This window comes from Larus michahellis, chromosome 4 (genome assembly GCF_964199755.1).
Source record: "Larus michahellis chromosome 4, bLarMic1.1, whole genome shotgun sequence".
Lineage (NCBI taxonomy): Eukaryota > Metazoa > Chordata > Aves > Charadriiformes > Laridae > Larus > Larus michahellis.
This window is the reverse complement of record NC_133899.1, coordinates 49,311,257-49,331,442: the sequence shown is the minus strand read 5'-3', so window position 1 is coordinate 49,331,442 and position 20,186 is coordinate 49,311,257. Positions and strand designations below refer to the sequence as shown.

Here is a 20,186-nt window from a genome sequence, read left to right as displayed (position 1 = left end):
ACAACTCTTTATTTGGAAATTGAGCCTGTGTTTCACTTGGTCTGACAAGAACTGCTGGCAGTGGACTAGACCCCTGCCTTGCACTGGAGCTCATGTCAGTCGCTGGGAGCAAGGTTCTCCCACGCAGTGAGGACTTACCACAAATTGGTGAGTTACGATGTGGAAGACAAAGCATCTCCTGAGCCAGAGACAGCCCAAGATTGTATTTCCACGACTCAAATCCAGTCCTATCAAGTAGAGAGAAAGAGAAAATGGCGGTACGAGAATGGAAGGAGGGAGAAAAGAGGAAGCAGCATGTGAAGGCATCAAGTCTGGGATGTGAAGAGTGATCTAGGGTGTCTCTGCGCAGGATACAAACTAACTGCCCCGGTTCCAGTTCCCGGTGCCTCGACGCTCTCCTCAGTCACGGCGGCGGCCGGGCGGGAAGGGAGCTGCCAGGGGGCCGGGAGCGCAGCAAACCCGCGCTCCGGGCCCCCTGGCAGCCCCCTTCCCGCCCAGCGCAGCCCAGCCTAGCCGCCAAGAGGGCGCTGGTCGCCCTACATCCCCGGGGCTCTGCCCGCCATCTTCCCCTCACCGCCCCGCCGCCCTTCCGGCACGCTCAAGGGCGAGCGCGCGTCGCTTCCGGTCCCCACCCGCCTACCCCGCGCCGGTTATCGCGAGAGGTGGCCCCGCCTCACGCGAGACTGGCTGGCTCACCCGGCCGCTTCGGCCGAGTCCCTTCGGCAATTTCCGTCAGCGCCAGGCTCGACCAATCGGCCGCGGGAGCGCATCGATGGGAACGGGCCCCCCACGGGCTTCCCGCGGGGACGACGCCCGCCGTGTGGGCTCCCGGGGCCGTGAGGCGGCAGCGGCGACGGCGGAGGGTCGGCGGGGATCAGATGCCGGGCCGGGTTGGCGGGGGGGTATGCGGAGCTCGATTGTTCAGGCCTGGCCATGGCGCCTCTCCTCCCCCCCGCCATGGCTCCCCGTGTCCCTGCTCCTCTCCTCTCAGTGAGCGAAAGTGGCCGCCGCCGCCGTCCCAGCGCCCGCAACCGCCGCCTCCTCCTCAGCAGCAGCGCGGGCGCCATCTTGGCGAGGCAGGAGTCGAGAGGGCCCCGCGGCAGGAGACAGGCAGCGGCAACGCCGGCAGGGCGCAGCGAAGAGGCCGGTTGGAGCGAGCGGGGGAGCGAGCCCGGGAGACACCCCCAGCCCCCCACCGCCGCCGCCGGCCCCGCTCCCCAGGTGAGCCACCGCGCCGACCGAGCAAGGGCACGCCGAGACGGGACTACCAGGGGCGGTAACGGGGCCCGGCCTGGGCAGGCCGCGGGTTCGCACCCCCACCCCCCACCACCCCGCTAAAGCGGCGGCTGTAGCAGCCGGGCCTCTTCTTAAAGGGACAGGCCCCTTCCCCGCCCTGCCCGCCGGATGCGCCCCGATATACCGGCGCAAGGAGCCGCCCCTCCCCCCGCCGGCAGCCGAGGGGCCGCCGGGCCCCCGCCGCGCGCGCGGGAGGGGGGAACCGGAGTGGGGGGGGAGGGGAATGAGGAGCCCGCGGCGGCGGACCGGGGGGGGTGGGGTGGGGTGGGGCGGGGGCGCCGCCGTGCACCTGCGGGCGCACGTGCGCGCGGGTGGGCGGGGGCGCGTGCGCGGGGCGGGGGCGCGCGGTGAGGTGACGGGCGGCCGGGCTGGGCCGGAGCCGCCTGACGGGGAGCGCGGCCGACGCGTTGGGGGTGACGGGACCCCCCACCCCCCTCCCCGGGTGGATGGGCAGCAGCCGCCACACCGGCTGCAACCCGGAGCGGGGCCTTCGGCCCGTGACCGCCCCCGGCCACCGAGGGGAGGGCGGCCTGTGGGCGGCGGGGCGCTGCCAGCGGCCCCGTGCGCGGACCGGCCGCATGATGCAATGCGGCCGGCTGCGCGTGGGGACTTCAGCTCGGTGCGAGCTGCGGGCCGGGCTTGTAAGGGGCCCTGTCCCGACAGCCGCCGGCGTCTGAGGGAAGGTGCTGGGTGCCAGCTCGGTGTCGTCGTTGATGGGAAGCGCCCCACTAGGTGTACATGAAAGCATAGTTTAATGTTATGGTTGCACTGTCACGGGCACTAAAAAATACCTCTTTGAAGCTGAGCTACAAAGTCTAATCCCGTTTCACTGCAAACACCTGTGCTAATGCCATTTCTGCTGTGATTAGTAATATTTAGCATCGTACATTCTTTTTCTTGCCCTGTTGCTGATCTTGTGTGGCAAGTTTCCCTCTTAGCAGTGTCGTAGGTGACAATAATTGATTCCTTTAGGTTATTTTCTTCTTTGCATGTAGAATGTGGTGCAAGTCGAGTTCCCTTTTTTACAGTGAAGTGCCTTTATGTGCGCTATTAGAATTTTAAGTTTTCTTTCATATGAGCAAATGGATTTGTGCAGCGCATCTGATACGCCTGTATGTGACCCAACACTGATGTTTTTTTTAATTTACATGAATCAGAAATGATGTATTTGTGTTTTCATTCTTTTAATCTGTACGTATAAGAGTACATCATGACATCTAGAGGTCGGTAAGATAGTGAGGGAAAAATACAAGAAATAGGACTGTAGCTTGAACCTTTTCCCAATGTTTAAGGATATTCCCTGTAATTTACTTCCAGTCCATCTCTCATACATATATTGTTCAAGTTGCTTAAAATATTGCCTTGCATTTCCTGACTGTTTAAACGATCAAGTTTTGTTCCATTGGGGTATAATGTAATAAGCTGTAAATTTTGTAATAAGCATGCTATTTGACAAGCTAAATTACATGCTAGGGATTGATTTAGATGGCAAGAAGAAAACGCTGTCTAAAGCTTAGAGCTTTCTTGGACACAGTTCCCTTTTTGTGGGCTGGGGTGGAGGGAGTAAAAAGCAAAAAAAAACCAAAACTTCCATGCAGTTTGTATTTTGTGTGCACAGAGAGAGGAGGAGTGAAGCAATGGCAACGTGTGAGGGGAACAGCTGGTGCTGTTATGTAGTGCAGAGAATATGGATTCATCGTCAGAGGTCTCCATAAATACTGTTGACTACCCTTTTGGGACAAGACTTACTCTGATTGAACAATTAAATGGGTTTGTTTTTCTGCTAGTCATTTTTCTGTCAATTTAAACATGGAAGCAGAGCTGTGATATGCCAAGTTACGTACATAAGTGCTTCTGATAAAATTTTTGTAGAGCTGTATAGCTGCTCTTTTTCTTTTTTTTTTTTTTTTTTTTTTAATAATAAATTAGGCCCTATCTGTGATTGTGATTTTGGCAATTAGAAAATTGAGAGTTTGTGCCCCACTGGCTCTTCTCTGTATTTAGAAGCAATTAAATGTGGAAGAGAGATCAGCGAAATGCTGTCTCATTCCTTGGGAAACAACATAAAACCTTAATATACAAGCAAAACAGCAAAGTAAAGTACTGTATATAGGACGCTATCTGCTTTTAACTAGACTTCATTACTCAGAAAAGCAATTAAAATGGCTCCTTTTTAATTTCAAACTGAAATGGTGTGAACTCACACTTCAGTTGTATGTGCGTGTCTTTTATTCATTCAGCTTGAGTTTAGAGGAGACGGAGGGCTTTGGGTTCACATGAAATATCCTCCTACCTGTTTATTTTTAAAGCAATAATCTCTTACGTATCAAAGTTATATTTAAGGTACTGACATAAAAAAGACTATATGGGGATTATGTTTTGCTTTAAGACCTGGCACATGGTATACTCTGGAAAATGGTTGTCAGTGTAACTAATCAAAGCAAGCTAAAGCGTGAGAGGGGAAAGACGAGTGTGTAATTTTTCTCCAAGCAAAATACCCCTTCAGGCTTTTTTATGCCACCACAATTGTCTGTATTAGGGATTATATGCTTATAAGGAAATCTGAGAAAAATATACCTCACTGATAATACTGTACTGATATAAGTTTTCCATATAGATCTTGACTTAATCTTTTGTGTGGAGATGTATGTTTGTGTCAGGGGTTACACTGGAGATGTTACTACAGGAAATCCTTGCAGTATTCTGCTATTCTAATGAGAGTTGTATGTTTCAATTGTAACTTTCTTCAAGAAAGAAAAGTATCTTAGGTGTTTGTATCAGTTTGGAAAATCTCTTTTAATAAGTTGGTGTCAAAATGCAAAGCATGAAAAGACCATGTGTGGAAAAAACCCACAAAACTGCTAAAATTGTGAGAGAGCTAACATAGCATAGAAGGTTGTATTCTTGCTCCCACTTTTTAATCCTGCTTTATGGATAAAACTTTCAATGCTACACACAGGGATATGAGGAATACATATGTTCTGTGTGTGTAAACTGGGATTTCAGGTTTTTGTCCAATTGCATGTTTTGTCAGTGTGCTTACACCGGTTGGACGGAGGAGAGGTAAGAAACTCTGCTTTTGTGGGCTGAAATATTTGACCAAACAAGTGTGCTCACCTGCCGGCTGGTAACATTTTATATACGTGTGCTTAGTGTGTGGCAAGCGAGACAGTTTGAATTAGTTTTACCTCCCTGATTTGCCTTGCATTTTTCACAGGCGAAGAAGGGGTATTGTGGGTTAGCTGCTGTGTTGTACCTTCTACTTCCATGGCAGCGTGTGTTTGTGTATGTGCCCTCAGCGAGGAGTATAGTTATTATTTACTGTAATGTTTGATGTTAGTGTTAGGCAAAAAGAGAGAAAAAGTAATCCTCTGGGCCTTACCTGAGTTGTAGAGATGCCATCAACTGAAGGAAAAAATTAAAAACAAGAGACTCCTGGAGGAAGAACTATTTCAAACAGCTGTCCAAAGCAAATCCTTTCTAGCTTGCAGTTGGGCACAAGTGCCGAACTTGCGCTTGCCCCTTACAAGGCTCCTGCTTTAAACTGATACCGGTAGCAAAAACTTGTTGGACTTCATTCAGAAGTAGCCAGTGTATATTTGTTTAAACTGGGAGAATCTACTTTTAAAGCTAAGCTGCTTCATGAGAGTGGTGTTCTTCCTGTTTGCTTGGTGTGGGTTGGTGGGTATAAAACTTAGAAACCTTGTTATAAAACATAACTTTGCTCTCTGAGGACGTCCTTGGAGGATTCTTTTCCAATGCTGGGTGTTTACTTACTGACTAGACGTTGTAATGGGCAGACTTGAAAAAACAGAGTGAAGAAACCCCACATCTACATTAACACTGAACTAAGCAATGTGATTTAAAGCAGGATAAGGAAGGCTTCTTCAGAACTGGACTTAGATCTTTAAAAAAATATATATGATTATGAAGGTTATTTGTATGAAGTTGACGTATATATAACTAAACTCAGATCCTGCTGGTGATACTTCATTTGTGCTTTTAATAATTCAAAGGGCCACATGATACAACTAAATGGTTTCAGTGTGAGCTTCTGATTAAGTGAGAATGTTAGAGGATTCCAAGTGCCAGCTAGGCAATGCAGTAGTTATTTATTTCCAAATGCCAATTTTCTAAACTGTTACTACTCTAGGGGAGATAAAGGGAGAAAGCAAATAACTACTGAATTTGATACTGAAATGTAGCATAAAATTGGCATATATCAGTAAGAAAGTCATAATGGCAGAAGGATTACACTGCAGCATTCAGTCATTTTACCACCTGTAACGTATTTACCTAAATGTTACCATCAGTAATGAAAATGTTTTGAAAATCTGTATTTCTGTGAGCTTCCTTAAACTGAGTAGGCAAAGGATAGGTTTATTTCAAAAACTGAAGTGGAATGAGTATCATCACCATGTAAATCCACTGAAGCAATGTCTTGTTGATGTCCTGAACACTGTTACCTGCTGTAGTGTTGTGTGCCTCTCACTTGTTCCCGTTTTCTCTCACTTCGGTATCCAAACAGTTTTTGCCATTGGAAATCTTTGTTTCTTAAAGCCTAGAATTGGGAACAAAAGAACAGAGAATAAAGAAGTATGTGTCAGTTAGCTTCCTGTATTATTACTCTGATCAGCAAAGAAGCAGTGTATGACTGTTAGCATATAAATAAATGAAAGGCTGAATTCAGTGACTGAGTATTCTCTATTCAGTGTGCTTGTGTAACGTTTATTAAATTTGTTTTGGGCACTGTTAATACATTTAGGAATATTGTTAAGCTCTGCTATATTTATTTGTTTATTCAGTAGGCGGGATAGAGAAGTAACTGTTTTGAGGACAAGAGTAATTAACTTTGTATGTACAGGAGCCTCTTGGGACAATTAAAATTGGAAGACAAGCAAAAGCTTGTCTTTTTGTATGGGTGAAATGTAGAATACTATGTCAACACAAAGAAGACTTTATTAAATGCAGAAATGTAAGGTTTCCTGATCTGGAAAGTAATATTTAAGAACATAGGTATCTGGAAAAAAGTACGGATGGGACAGGTACTTGGCATGTACACATGCTAAGAGTGTCATGTGCTAAGTGTGTGCTTAGCATGTATACACATTCTAAGTGTATGTGCTTAGCATACTGTACACAACAAGGGGATTAATGGGTTAAAATATGGAATGAAACTTACTCTTTGCAGTTACTGCAGTCATTGCAGGCAGAGGGTATTATGAACTTGCTTTCATATTTGCCTGGGAACTCTGTGCAGTAGTAATGAGCCACTCCTGAGAAAATAGCTTAGTTTTCTAATTACTAAACACATCACATAGCATCTTCTTTTCATAGGGTCATTTATATCTTACAAGTAAAGAAACAGTCTTCTGCTGGGTTATGTCCTAAGCTGTGTGAGCATGGAGGCAGATGAGCACCATTGTCTGTGTGGAGGAGAGGCACTGGTCCAGTCGGGTGGATCCATTTAGACCAGCGGTTAGGCAAGTGTGTCTGGGCAGCTGGAAAAGCATCCAGTTACTCATTTTAGATCAGGAGTATGATTGTGTTTGTTTTGCCTCTGGCCTGTTTGCTGTCCCGCGATTAAAAACTTGACTTCAAACCTATCTTAATTTTTTCCCTTCATTTTGCTGCTAAGCTTCTATAGTTTTGTGAGGGCAAGGCTCATTGGAGTGCAGAAGATGACATTTGGTTTGTTAGCTTCCTCGGAGGCGGTGAATCCAAATGAAGTCCTGTGTGCTTTGTGCCCCTTGAGGCAGGTTTCTTTTCCACAGTGCCTGGAGGACAGGCCCTGATACCAAATACTGAGTTCTGGGAAGGTTTTCTGCCAAGAGGAGGCAGGTGAAAGATGCCTTGTGGTTCTGAGCAAAATCATTGAACAATGGTTACAGATGATATTTTGGCTGGGAAAGCAAAATAATATCATGTTTACATAACATGTGCTGTTATTGATGGCTACATTCTGAAATGGAGTGATAAAAGGGATCACCGTACTTTTTCTGGTATGATACTAGAAATTCACGCTTGCTCCAATAATATATATCATTTTTATTGATGATCTGAAAGAAAACCATTTTCACCTTCTTGGTGTCCTTTTCTGTCTCCTCCTGAATGACCTCTTCCATCAGAGACACAAGTTTCACGTTCCCTGTCGTTTTCTAACCTCTTTACTTTCTTCTCTTACTTTTCTCTCTTGTAAAACAGTTTTTGATTTTTAGGGTGGTTTGAAAGTTACTTGGAAAATATGAATCTTAATACCCTTATTATTGGGAAAGCTTTCAATGCATTATTCTGTTAACTAACCTCTGCTGGAAATGGGTATTTGCTAACAGAGGTTGATCATTCCATTGCTGTCAAGTGTACGAAAATCTAGCATATAGAAAGCTGAACATAGATAGCTTCAGTCTAAAAATAATTTTTACATGGGGCCTGTTGCCCTGTCTTAAATGATTTCTGGCATGCTGTTATTTATTCTATATGGGTAAAGATGTTAACTCAAGGCTAGGTGTTTATTAAGAAATAATAAAAGTTGCTCTTGTTCAACCACAGCCAGTAGTCTCAAGGTGGTAATCACTTATCACAATTTTTTGTAACTTTAGAAGTTGTGAATATGTTCTGTAATTTTTGAGGATAAAAGACTTGGAAAAAGTTGGATTCTGGTTTTCAGACTGCATATGTAAAAAGGAAACAATTTGAAGACCATATAATCAATCTGTGTTTTCACTTATATAAGCTTAAAACAATTTAGTCATTAACAATTTAATAATTGATAAATATAAAAAGTTTTGCAATAAATTAATGTGAAGTTTGCTTTACACTTTGTAGTATTTTTAAGAAGTGATAGAAACCAGAATAATCCTTCAGAAGAACAATTAATCTAAGTCTTCCAAAAGCTGACTGGTTTTATTTTTGTCCTCCACCAGAAGCAAAAGCCTAAGGCATTTATTTATTAGTAAATATTATCATATTTAGGGTATTGACAGCACTTCCACTTATACAGTAACAACTGTGACTTTGGTAATAATTTAAAATTACCTTTTTCACTATTATTATAACACTGATGGCATCTTTTGTAATCGAAGAAAAATAAATTCCAGTTTATAGAGCTATTACTGTAACAGTTGTTATGACATCTTTTGTAGTTGAAGGAAAATAAAACTGCAGTTGACAGCAATGAAATGTTTTGATAGATTCTCTTTTAGAGTATGTATTATGCAAATATTCTGGGGGGGTGTTAATTGTTGGGGTTTTTTTTAAGAAACTAAAATTCTGAGAACAAATAAAAAATGAAAATCAGGCAGGCTATTTTTACTAGTTGGAAAAACATAAAGCTAGAGTACGTTCTAAATTTGTAAACGTAAAAAGTGGTTAATAAATTGCTAATTATGTGCTACTTTAATAAAGATAACAGTAGAATTTTAGCATGGAATATTTTTGGTCAAGTATTTGTGGCTTGTTTGTCAACAGGTAACAGCTATGTTCTGGGTGCTGTAAGAGTAGCATTGCTTTAAAGTAAAGGAAAAGTCTTACAAGTATTCTGTAGACTACAGCTGTGAACTGAATGGTCAAAACAACAGATGAACAGTATTTTCAGTAGTACGTCCTTTTTGGAGTATATATAAGTTTATATATAAATATGATTAAACTTAAGAATAATAATTCTTTTAATAATAAGTTGCTTTCATTCAACTTTCATGATACGCGGCTGCCCTCTGTTCAGAGTTAAACATGTTATCTTTAATAGTGATGAAAGTTTACTTTAGATGTTCAAGGACTGGCTTTGTTTTACTTTGCGTTTCTATGTCACCACTTGAATTCTCATACTAGGTCAGTGCAGTGCCCATTCCTAATCAAACGCCATCCCTGAAGTCATAAACCAGAAAACTAAGAATCTAGTGTTCGGCTATGGTAATATTGTGGTGGAAAGTTTAATGTGAATTTGTGTTTGTTTGTTTAATATACCTACTAACTGCAACCTAAGCTTTTTTGCCCAGAACTACCTCAGTTAGGTGTTCTGCGAAATACTAGCATTTGGTGTAGCGTGCAGTAGATTTGCCTGCTCACCGCACTCGTTCCTTTTAGAGGCGGTGGTCGTGGTGTTGATGACTTTTGTTTCCTCTTAGCAGCTGTGTGTTCAGAGGCACCTGTGCATGAGGAGAAGTTTGTTCTATGGCCTCAGAGCTGGGTGCCAGGGAGGATGGCAGCTGCTCAGAGCTGGCAAAGCCCCTTTATCTGCAGTATCTGGAGAAAGCTCTGCAACTGGATCAGTTTTTACGACAGACGTCTGCCATCTTTAACAGGAGTATATCCAGGTACCAAAACCTTTTGCATTTTCCGTTGGAAATACCAAGGAAAGACAAGCATTTTTATTATATTGTTCCCAGGCAACACCATATTAAGGGTTTAGTGGTGACTCTTTCATTATAAACTCTTCTTTAAAGATTTTGCACTTAGCTCACACTGATAATTCGGTGTGTTGCCAGCCCACATACAAATTAGCACGATGTTTTAAAGCTGTCTTTTGTAGCTGTGGCCCAAACTTTCTTTTTCTGCAAAAAGTAGGATGAAGAAGCACTAATTTGATTTTTCAGGAAGATGGCCTGTAGCCGTAAGTGAAATGTAAAGACTGTTGTCAGATGCAGAATTTATATGTAAGTAAGTTGTTGCAATGAGAAGTGAGTCAACAGGGTACACTTCTGTCCCAAAACAATTTACATTTCAACTGCATCAGTGTTTTGGAATTGTAGAGTTACAGAACTGATCACTGTGTGGATGGTAACAGGTATATTTACAACCATGTAGTAAGATCCACACACCGAGTAGAAGTATAGCTTTGTATTTCGCACGTTATACAGTAGTGCTGAGGGTGACGATATTGTGCTTTGGTTTGACTTGATAGTATTTTCTTGCTTAGTTTGTGCTTCTCAGATTAGGTACCGAGTAGAAGACTGAAGGTGCAGGTTGATAGCATAGCCAGGCTGGTCTGATGATTAACTACTGTTTAGGGGTTAACAGGAAATTATTAACAGCAGTATTTCTCATGTGTAAAATTACATCTGAAGCTGTCTCAATTCTCAAACCTTTAGACTAACGGCCACATGTAAGAAAGCTGCACAGGTATCTCCTCTTCTGAATATTTTCCTTTTTCTTGTCATCGTATTACGTATCTTCTTGCAGCGATGAAAGTGAAGATGGATTGGATGACAATCCTTTGCTGCCTCAGTCTGGGGATCCCCTGATGCAAGTTAAGGAAGAGCCCCCAAACTCTTTGCTTGGGGAGTCTTCTGGAGCAGGGAATTCTGGGATGCTGAACACGCATTCCCTGAATGGAGTACTGCAGCCAGGTAGGGATGCACTGGGTTGAATCTCTGCTTTCTTTGGGATAAGCTGGGAAAAGCATTATTTCTGAAGAACTTTATTTTTTTTTTTTTTTTGCTGAACAGAACCAAAGTCTGAAAAAGGGAGCCTGTATAACTTTTCCAAACTGAAGAAAAGCAGAAAGTGGCTGAAGGTAAGAATATTGGAAAGAAATGCAGCAGTTACGAAATCTATGAGTAGAATCCCAATCAACGCCCTGTACACAGTGGTGCGTGATTCTCTCTTGTCATCTGACGTAGATCATGGTGTAGAAACATGTAAGCAAGCAGATAGCAACAAGAAAATAAGTTGAGCACTGATCAGAGCATTATAAAAAAATATCATGAATGCAGTTTCCAAATACAGTAAGTTTAATTTTACTTTACATGTGCTACTGAGCAGAAAGCCAGACTACTGTGTTTTAAGAGCTGCCCTAAATCATGTGGTGCAATTTAATTAGTGCAAAATCTCACACACAAGAAAAGGAGGCATAAGGTGATACAGAGATGTGGTAACATTCTGTGTTGCTGAAAAGAGGGCTCCAAATGAATTCTTTAGTCTTGTTCTATATTGTCTCATTGTTTGCTGCACTATGTTTTTTTGAGGTAACTGGAGCTAGCATCCCTTGCTAAGAAAAAAGGAAAGAGTGTTTTTGGTGGTGTTTTTTTTTGGTGTTTTTTTTGGTGTTTTTGTTTTTTTACACATTAAGATAAAACACCTACCAAAGCAAAACGTACATTCTACAGAGGCTTCTCATGTTGGAAATGGAAAGAAAGAAGAGTGTGTGACAATTGATAATGAATATTGTATTAGTCTTTGGGTAGAACAAGATAGAATTAGAGTCTCTGTTGATTTGAGGTTTTCATTTTCTTCATGTAGCAAAATGGACAGTAGACATTTCAATTTTGGTGAGCAGCAGCATTTTAGTTAAGTTTCACAGTGAGTATGCATTCAGAAACTTGAAGGAATTTTAGTACACTGTCCAAATTAAAACGAACTATTATGAAATATATTAAATGGAGATTCGGGATTCATCTGAAAATTTGTTTCTGAGATGAACTAAGAAAGATCCAAATGAGGATGGAACAAGAGAGTGGAATGGTGGCTTTATGCCATCTTTGGATTTTTGTTGTAGTGTAGCCTTCTCTAATTAGCAAAATCAGGTTGCAGAAAGGTCAGACAAGAGCCAAACCTGCTGCAACAGATGCAGCTGGAAGTGGTACAACAGTGGGACAAGCTACAAATGGGGTAGGAAGGTACCTGCAACCATACATGACAAAATGCCCCTGTTGGTATCCTGGATTTTCTCACTGCCGCTTTTCTGACAAACAGACAGACCAAGAAGATTCTAAAATGATTCAGCTATCACCAAACTAACAGAAAACTACCTCCCCCCCAAATCAGAAAATGTGTATTGGATTCATTGGTAGGCAGTACTGTATCTCAGAAAAGTGTTTTCCGTTTGAGGCGTTTCAGATGGAAGACACTTTGTAAATGCTAGGTATTGTTGTTGAGACAGAGCCACAGCCCTTTATTAGTTAAAGGCTCAAGAGTGCTTTGCATGAATTAACCATTCAGTATAGGGACTCGTGATTGTTAAATTAGTTTCCATTTATTCCATTTAGAGTATCCTTCTGAGTGATGACTCCAGTGACACAGATTCACCAAGTGATGAGGACGGAGATGAGGAAGAATTTTCTCTTTCAAGGGAGGAACTTCACAACATGCTGCGATTACACAAATACAAGAAACTGCATCAAAGTAAATATAGCAAAGACAAAGAGGTAAAAATCCAGAATTTTTACATTTCCTTGATTTTTATTCTTTAACTGCATTGTTTTAACTGCTCTTATATTTTAATCAAAAACCATAATGTTTTGTGGACTGGAAAATATCTTGTTGTTTGGTAGACTAGAGCAGTCTAACATCAGTTTCAGGCAAGGGTTATTTAATTACTTACATACAGACTGAAAAGCTGTTGATGCCTTATGCTGAGAATCTGTCAATAATTTATGTAGTTAGTACTGGCACATGTGTTATATATAGCTTCCACAATGCTCTGTTCCAGTCACTATAACAAATATAGGGTGCTAGAATTCAAGAGTTGGTAATATATACGAAAACTGAGGTGCTGTTCGTTAAATTTTAATATAGGTAGTAGCTGCTGGTCAAGGCTAAACTTGCATATTTAAACCTAAAGCAATATACGTTCATCATCGTTGAGGTGGCAAGTAGTAAGGTGATTCTTACCTTCTGGACAGGGAGTTCCTAGATTTCTTCCTGACTGTTTTCTGTCATTCTTTGGGGGTTTACTTGACTTTCTTTTTTTCTTTCTTACTTTTCTTTTTTATTTTGGATTTTCATCTCGTATTCTCTTTTTTCCCTCTTGTAAGAAAATAGTCTGCTGCATTTCTGCATTTTTCTTAATAACAGGCCAAATTCTATGACAGTTTTGATTCTAATAATATATCTTTTCTAATAATAAGGGCTTTTTCAGGAATTATTTTCATTTCTGTTTTGAATTGCACCAGAAAGTAGTCTGAGATAAAGGAAGTCATCCTATTCTGCTGTCAGAGGATGTGTCTGAAATTAAAATTTGTCTTCTTGTTTCCTATTCTTTTGAAATTTCTCCAGAAGAGTGAAGAAATATTTCCCATCCAGGTCTTTGCTTCTGTCTACTTCTTTCCTTCGTTTACTTGTTAAATTCTAAACCAGTCTTGTGTTAGGTTCTTGAAATATAACATAACTGCAGAGTTACACACCCAGTTTTTGCACAGATCTTAACTTTTGTTAGATTTTACATAAATATTTATTTCCAGACTAGTAAGAAATAATATCCAGTGGAAATAACTAGGGTATTGTGAAATCAGCAGTATACAGTTATGAGGGGGGGAAACACATCTGTCCAAAAAAGTTTGTTTATGCTGATGTTCTCACCTTCCAAAAATCTTTTAGTAACTTAATAGTATGCTTAGGTTTTAAATAGTTAATTTCTGACCTATACTGTCTTTATTTTGACTGTTTATATGTAACCTGTGTATACTTCTTCAATATTTTAGTTGAATAATGCATGGAATATACTGACTTTTTTGTTAATTTGGAAAAAAAAATGCTGGGGCAGCTGTATTTGTACTTGACGATCTGAATGTTCAAGTTGTTTGTCCTTGTGTAAATCTTTTAAATGCCTTTTATCTAAACCTGTCCTTTTACGTCCTTTGGAATGATAAAATAGAACACGAATGTCATTTGGGAATGCAAGCAAAACAAATAGGAGGTCCATTTCATGTAACATGCTGTCTTGCTGGGCAGCACCCATATGGAGAAGATAGAGCAGTATGTTTTGAAAGCGTAAGCTTCACTGCCCACTCTTCCCCTCTTACGTAACTGAGCGGGCTTGGCTCCCTGTGTAGAACTTGGAGGCCACCTCTGGGAGCAGTGGTTTTGCTTTGGACACTGAATGATCCTTGATAACAATGCTAAATATGGAGAAGTGCATGTTTTCTGATACTTATTATCAAGATCTGAACTTGTTTGCCTGCTGTCTCTGTTACCTGCTATGTCTGTTTTCTGTTGCTGTGCTCATTTACATCCACTGCAGTTGCAGCAATATCAGTACTACAGTGCAGGACTGCTGTCTACACATGATCCTTACTACGAGCAGCAGCGCCACCTGCTAGGGCCCAAGAAAAGGAAGTTTAAAGAGGAGAAAAAATTAAAAGGTAAAGTCACTAACCTTGTGTTTTTAAATGGCTGCTGTGATTAAACTTCTTTCCTGTGTTATTTCCTTTGAATAAACATAAATACTCAAAACTTCTGGGTTTTGCATGGAAATACCCAGTTCTGTCAAAGAAAAATTCTTCAGAAAATACTGTGCTTTATCTTCTGGCTTCTGGAAAGCTAGGGTGAAAAACATGAACGTGAACTGAGAGTTCATGGGTCTAGATTTTCTTTGTAGATCTCTGAATTCAGAATTTAGAATGAAAGAGTTATGCTTTAAGTACCTTATAGGTACTTCCAGCATAAGCCTTATAGGTTTATTCATTGCTTCAGAATCCATAAATACGGTTGTGTATCATGGTCCATTTACTCTGAGTTTTTTGAAAACATGATAGTTCCTTGAAAAAATGTAAGAACTTACCCAGTACCTGATGCAGTTATTTCTGAATGTGTAATTCTAGTGAACAAGAAGTTATGGGCACTGAGAGTGTTTTCTGGAAATTAGAGGGAACTCAGAATTGATGTCCAATGTGAGTTAAAATAGAATTACTTCTGTAACCTCTCAGCTGGAGTTTCTCAGATGCGTGTTTGCTAGGAAGTGCAGTTTCCTTTCTTGATTGAGCTGGCATCAGCTGTAAATCTGTAAGGAAGCAGGAAGAAAAGGCTATGAACTGTCGTTGTAAGGTGAATTCCTCTATAGTGCAAGTACTTAAGTTTGAGCTGCGTTTTAAGGAGGCTATTTTGGGCTTCCTTCCTTCCTATCTTTCTGCAAGTTCCTTTAACTGTGTATTTTTTTTTCCTCCACTAATCTCCCAGCATCCATGATTTTGCATACTCATAAGTAATATTTTTAATATCTGATAACCAGTATCGGTTTCCTCTGAAAGCTGGTGTCTGTAATACATGATAACATGCCAGTTTCTTTCAACTGCTGAGAAGTTTGGTTTGCGTACCAAAAGCTAGTGGTTTTATCTTTAAGTGTCCTACCTTTACATTTCTTTAAGTAGAATTTTACCACAAAGCAAGAAACATTGCATCAGGTCCCAGACGTTTTAACTCCTAAGGCATATTTCCCTGGGTGGAAAAATTGCATTTCACCACTCTATTAAACAGGACAATCTTTCTATCATGAAGCGTTGAGGAAATATCTAATACGATAAATGGATGCTAACAGAATTGGTAAATGTGGATAAGTTTGGCTTTTTTGTTGGTTCCACACATAAATTGACTAGGATAGTTTACTCAGGAAAGATACCTGACTAAATGTATCCCAAAAATAAAAAAAGAAATTGATTTTTGTGATTGTTGTTGCCATGCAGGCAAGTTGAAAAAAGTAAAGAAAAAGAGGAGACGGGATGAGGAACTCTCTTCAGAGGAGTCACCACGACGCCACCATCACCAGACCAAAGTTTTTGCCAAGTTTTCTCATGATACACCACCACCTGGGTCCAAGAAAAAGCATTTGACTATTGAGCAACTTAATGCACGTCGGCGGAAAGTGTGGCTTAGCATTGTTAAAAAGGAGTTGCCAAAGGTGAGCTTGGCTAACAGCACTGGATCTGTGGTGATGGCAAGAAAGGGAAATAGAAAATTAACTTAGTGGGGATCTGACACTTGGAAAAACAAAGTGAAGTAAGACCTTATTTTTCTGGTGATCATTAATGACCAAACATATTCTGTAATCTGTAAGGAAAGTGTAGTTTGGATTTCTTATCACCAGTGATATCTAGGTGGATTGTGCAGTGCTTTGCCACTGCTTTCATTTGGCTATCCAACCCTTTTCTAAGAATAGTACAGTAAACGCTAGCAGGTACTCCTGCTGATCTACGGGATGGCAATGTAGAGCAACTAAAATATCTAGGTTTTAAATGAAGTTCAGGAAAGGAGAGTTTCAGTCATTGCAGCATGGGTGGTTTTTGAAGCTTATTTCACAAGCAGTCTAGGGAAAAGCATTTGTGTTGTGTACAGGACGATCTTCAGGCACATTTGAAATAGAAAGCTGGGTTCACTGTTGCAATTTTTCTGAGATGTGATCAGAGTGGACCTTACTAGCTTGCTTTTTGGAGTTCACAGTTGACAGGCTTTGAATTCTAGGAAGTTGAATATGAATGATGGCTATAGTATCCTTTGTGAACTTTTAAGCCAGACAAAGGATATGTGCAGTGTAGTAGACCTTATTTTTTCAGAAGACTGATTTTGATCATATGAAGAACATAGGATTTACATTAATTCTTATCATCTTTGGGGAACTGTGGAAATTTTCATTGTTTACTTCAGTGATAACAGTGGAATATGAGAACTCTGCTTTGCAATAGTAATAGTTAAAGAAACAATCCTGAAAAGGAGCTGTTTTACATCTTTCCTTCAGGAGTTGGAATACATTTATGTATGCCTTCAATACTTAAGGATGAAAAGCTGTTTCAGTCAAAATAAAAAATACTTGCAGTACCTGTATCCAATTATACAATAGTGTGCATGGCTGAGGTTGGCACGTATATCTGCTGAAGACTGCATTGTGCTCTTTTAAAATACTGCGAAGCCATTACCTGTTAGCTAATTTTAAGATGGTATTCTTTTATAGGCATACAAACAAAAAGCCTCAGCCCGCAACCTTTTCCTAACCAACAGCAAAAAGGTAAGTGTTGTTTAGCTTTATACTGTTACTTGTACTGGATGTAATAAGCAAACTGTAACCTCTTTGTATTTCTTCTGTTTCTTGTAATACTGGCTGTGCCAGCAGGGCAGTATAAGAAGCAGCACTCTATAGTAAAGTCATTTGTCATTTGATACAAGGCTTTTCATTTTTCAGATGTGTCATTTTGCTGTGTTTAATAAGCAACAGATGAAGCGAGCAACACAAATTTCTTCCTTGAGATCTTTTTGGCTTTCATAAGATTTAGTCTGTACATTTTTAATTTGCTGATCTTTGATAGAATAAATTAATGACTTTGGTACAGTTCGTTGGCTTTTGAACTGCCCCCCATTAGCTAGAATTTGCTGGTTTAAGCATTTTTGTTTAAATCAAAGGGGCTCTTGGAATAACAAAAGTGTTAATTTACATAAATACATATAGGAGCTGAGATTAAAAATAGAACAATTTTCTGCTTAAGTGATTGCAAAAGGAATTTATCAACTCATCAGAGTCTTCTCTGGGAAGTGTCATTGTTTCTACCTAGAAGGCTTTACTTTAGGAACACTTGGTAATTGCTTTCTGAGCATTTTTCAAGTGTTACTACGCCCAAGTGTGATTCATTTATACAGCTAATGAAAAGGTAATCAAGTGTATGGCTGAGAATCATCAGAGACAAGATAAAGTAGGAAATTTTCCGTTCTATGTATGCATTATCAAGAAAAGGAAAATTTTCTGTGCAAGGGATGCAGAAAACAGGACCTACATGTACGTATTTAAGAAACTTCGCTGTAGATGGGTTCTTTGCTGTGGTCCTCCGTAGCTAGCATAGAGTGGATTTCTTTTTGATGTCTGGGCAAATAGCCTGTATTTGTAGGTGTCACAAACTGCTTTTTAGCAAGTGAGTGATGCAGTAGACTTAAATGTTTTGAAATTGCACTTTTGTTTGGTTGTTGTTGTTTAGTTTGATCATTTGAAATCTGTGTGTTAGTATTGTTGATGTGCAAATTTTAGTGGAGGGAAAAAAACCTGTCACAAATATCAAACCCAGCAATTTTGTCCATTATGACAATAGCATTAATTTATTCATACTAGAATGAAAAATTGCATTGTATGATGCTTCTTTATGAGATGGTAGGAAAATTGTAGAGGATATTCCTCAAATTTTCAGTGTATTAACATGTGAATAGGATTGTATTCCACCAATACTGCTATTGTAGCAGCCTTATTAAAACAGTGAGAAAGCGCTGGGTACCACAAAAAAGCGTGTAGAATAGATGAGTCGGAGTTGCAGGCAGGTCCTGAACTCTGGTTTCCTGAGTCCATTTAAAGGACCTACCCATCAGATCCATCCTTTAAGTACACATGAAACCGACTTCAGCTTTTTCCAAAATGTTATTTCACTCCAGCTTGCCCATCAGTGCATGAGAGAGGTACGTCGAGCTGCTATCCAGGCCCAGAAAAACTGTAAGGAAACATTGCCACGAGCGCGTCGTCTTACCAAGGAGATGCTTCTCTATTGGAAAAAGTATGAAAAGGTGGAAAAAGAACATCGCAAACGAGCTGAGAAAGAGGCCCTGGAGCAGCGCAAACTGGATGAGGAGATGAGAGAGGTACAACAAAAACACACATTGCTGATAATTAATCTGTTGAGGACACGCAGAAGTGTCTAGATAATTTAAGTTTCTAAATCCAGGTCATGAAACTCAGTTATTTGTTCTGTTTCAGCGGTATTCCATGTATTTTTACTGCTATCTTAAAATTATTTACATAATTCTTCTAATGTTAGCTAGAGCTGATAAAAAAAGCCTTCAAACTGTGTAAATTCTTTACAAGTGAATGAAATGGAGGAAGGGATTAGACAAGCAGCATGTCTCAGACATACATAACTCAGTGTTAGTAAGGGCCAGGCTTTTGTGATGGTTCGCACATCATTTTGGGTGCAGACGGCAAGCCACCTTTTCATTCGCATTGAATTTTCTTTTTTTTTTTTTCCCTTTTTCCCACCCTGCTGTAAACTGATACCGAAATTTATATACAGGGCACAGAATTTTTCTGTGATTGCTTTTTTGTTTGGCAAGTGACAGCTTCATGGACTCCCATACAGAGTAATAGGGGTTGAACTTAAGAAAAAGCTTTCTTGCCAAAGCGCTCTCTAGTGGATTTATGGTTGTTACCTTACATGTGTGGTGATGAGCTAAGTTTGAATCTTTAGAATACCTTCTGTTTAGTTTTATGCTCAAATTATGCTTTTATTTATTGTGTTTCTGTCATTCTTGCAAAGTTCATAAGCATTTTTTTTGAAAGTTTCAGATGACTTAGACTAATAGTCAACTTCTAACTGCAGCATTTTTTTGACCAGAACCTAAGAATGAACAAAGTTTCTACGCCTTGCTGAACCCCAGACCATGATGGTATCTCAGCTGTATTACCTAGTGATGCATTTCATTTAGTCTACCATAATTCCCTTTACAAGTAAATAACCGAATGTTGGAGTTAGGTTGTCATGAGAGGTTTTTTAACTGCTCAGTTCTTTTACTGTAGACCACTAAAATCCTTTTTATTTTTTTTCTTTTAATTTTTTAGTGTAAACAAAACTTTTCAACTTTCTTTTGTTAGATTATGGTGTTCTTTGCCACGATTACTGAATTTAAAAGAACTTTTCACTTATAACAATATAACATTTTAATATAGGTGTTTATAGGTGTGGTCAGTGTTCTTATGTGCAACTAGTATTCTAGCATTTTGATATCACAGTGATGTGCATAATAGAATCTAGACGGATAAGTTGTTGCTATATTATTAGATTAATTTTTTTCCCTTAATTATATTTTACACATTAAACCTTTGTCTTTTTTTTTCCCTTCATCTGTTTTTTGTAAATGATCTTCTCTTAGGCTAAGAGGCAACAGCGAAAGCTTAACTTCCTGATCACACAAACTGAATTATATGCCCATTTTATGAGTCGTAAACGAGATATTGGACATGATGGAATACAGGAGGAAATCCTACGCAAACTGGAAGACAGCTCTACCCAAAGGCAGATTGATATTGGCGGAGGAGTGGTGGTCAACATCACCCAAGAAGATTACGGTAAGCGATTCATCTACAATCCTTCCTGTGCGCTCTTTTGAAATTTACCATACTCTGCATGTTATCATGCAAACTTAATATTTCAAGCACGAAA

At 40.4% G+C, this 20,186-nt stretch overlaps 1 protein-coding gene across 2 annotated transcripts in view; it reads left to right on the top strand.

Moving 5' to 3' along the window:
- Positions 1-822: 822 nt before the first annotated feature.
- Positions 823-20,186, top strand: part of INO80 (INO80 complex ATPase subunit) — a 68,920-nt gene continuing 49,556 nt past the window's right edge. The window contains exons 1-10 of one of the 2 annotated variants that reach the window (XM_074584576.1): positions 823-1,221; positions 9,423-9,608; positions 10,474-10,640; positions 10,740-10,807; positions 12,279-12,437; positions 14,252-14,372; positions 15,690-15,904; positions 16,952-17,005; positions 18,409-18,612; positions 19,897-20,092. In XM_074584576.1, coding sequence (XP_074440677.1) covers positions 9,466-9,608; positions 10,474-10,640; positions 10,740-10,807; positions 12,279-12,437; positions 14,252-14,372; positions 15,690-15,904; positions 16,952-17,005; positions 18,409-18,612; positions 19,897-20,092 — 1,327 coding nt within the window. In that variant the 5' untranslated portion in view covers positions 823-1,221; positions 9,423-9,465. Of the gene's footprint in view, positions 1,222-9,419; positions 9,609-10,473; positions 10,641-10,739; positions 10,808-12,278; positions 12,438-14,251; positions 14,373-15,689; positions 15,905-16,951; positions 17,006-18,408; positions 18,613-19,896; positions 20,093-20,186 lie in introns of both variants that reach the window. The other variant, XM_074584577.1, reaches the window with a different exon arrangement.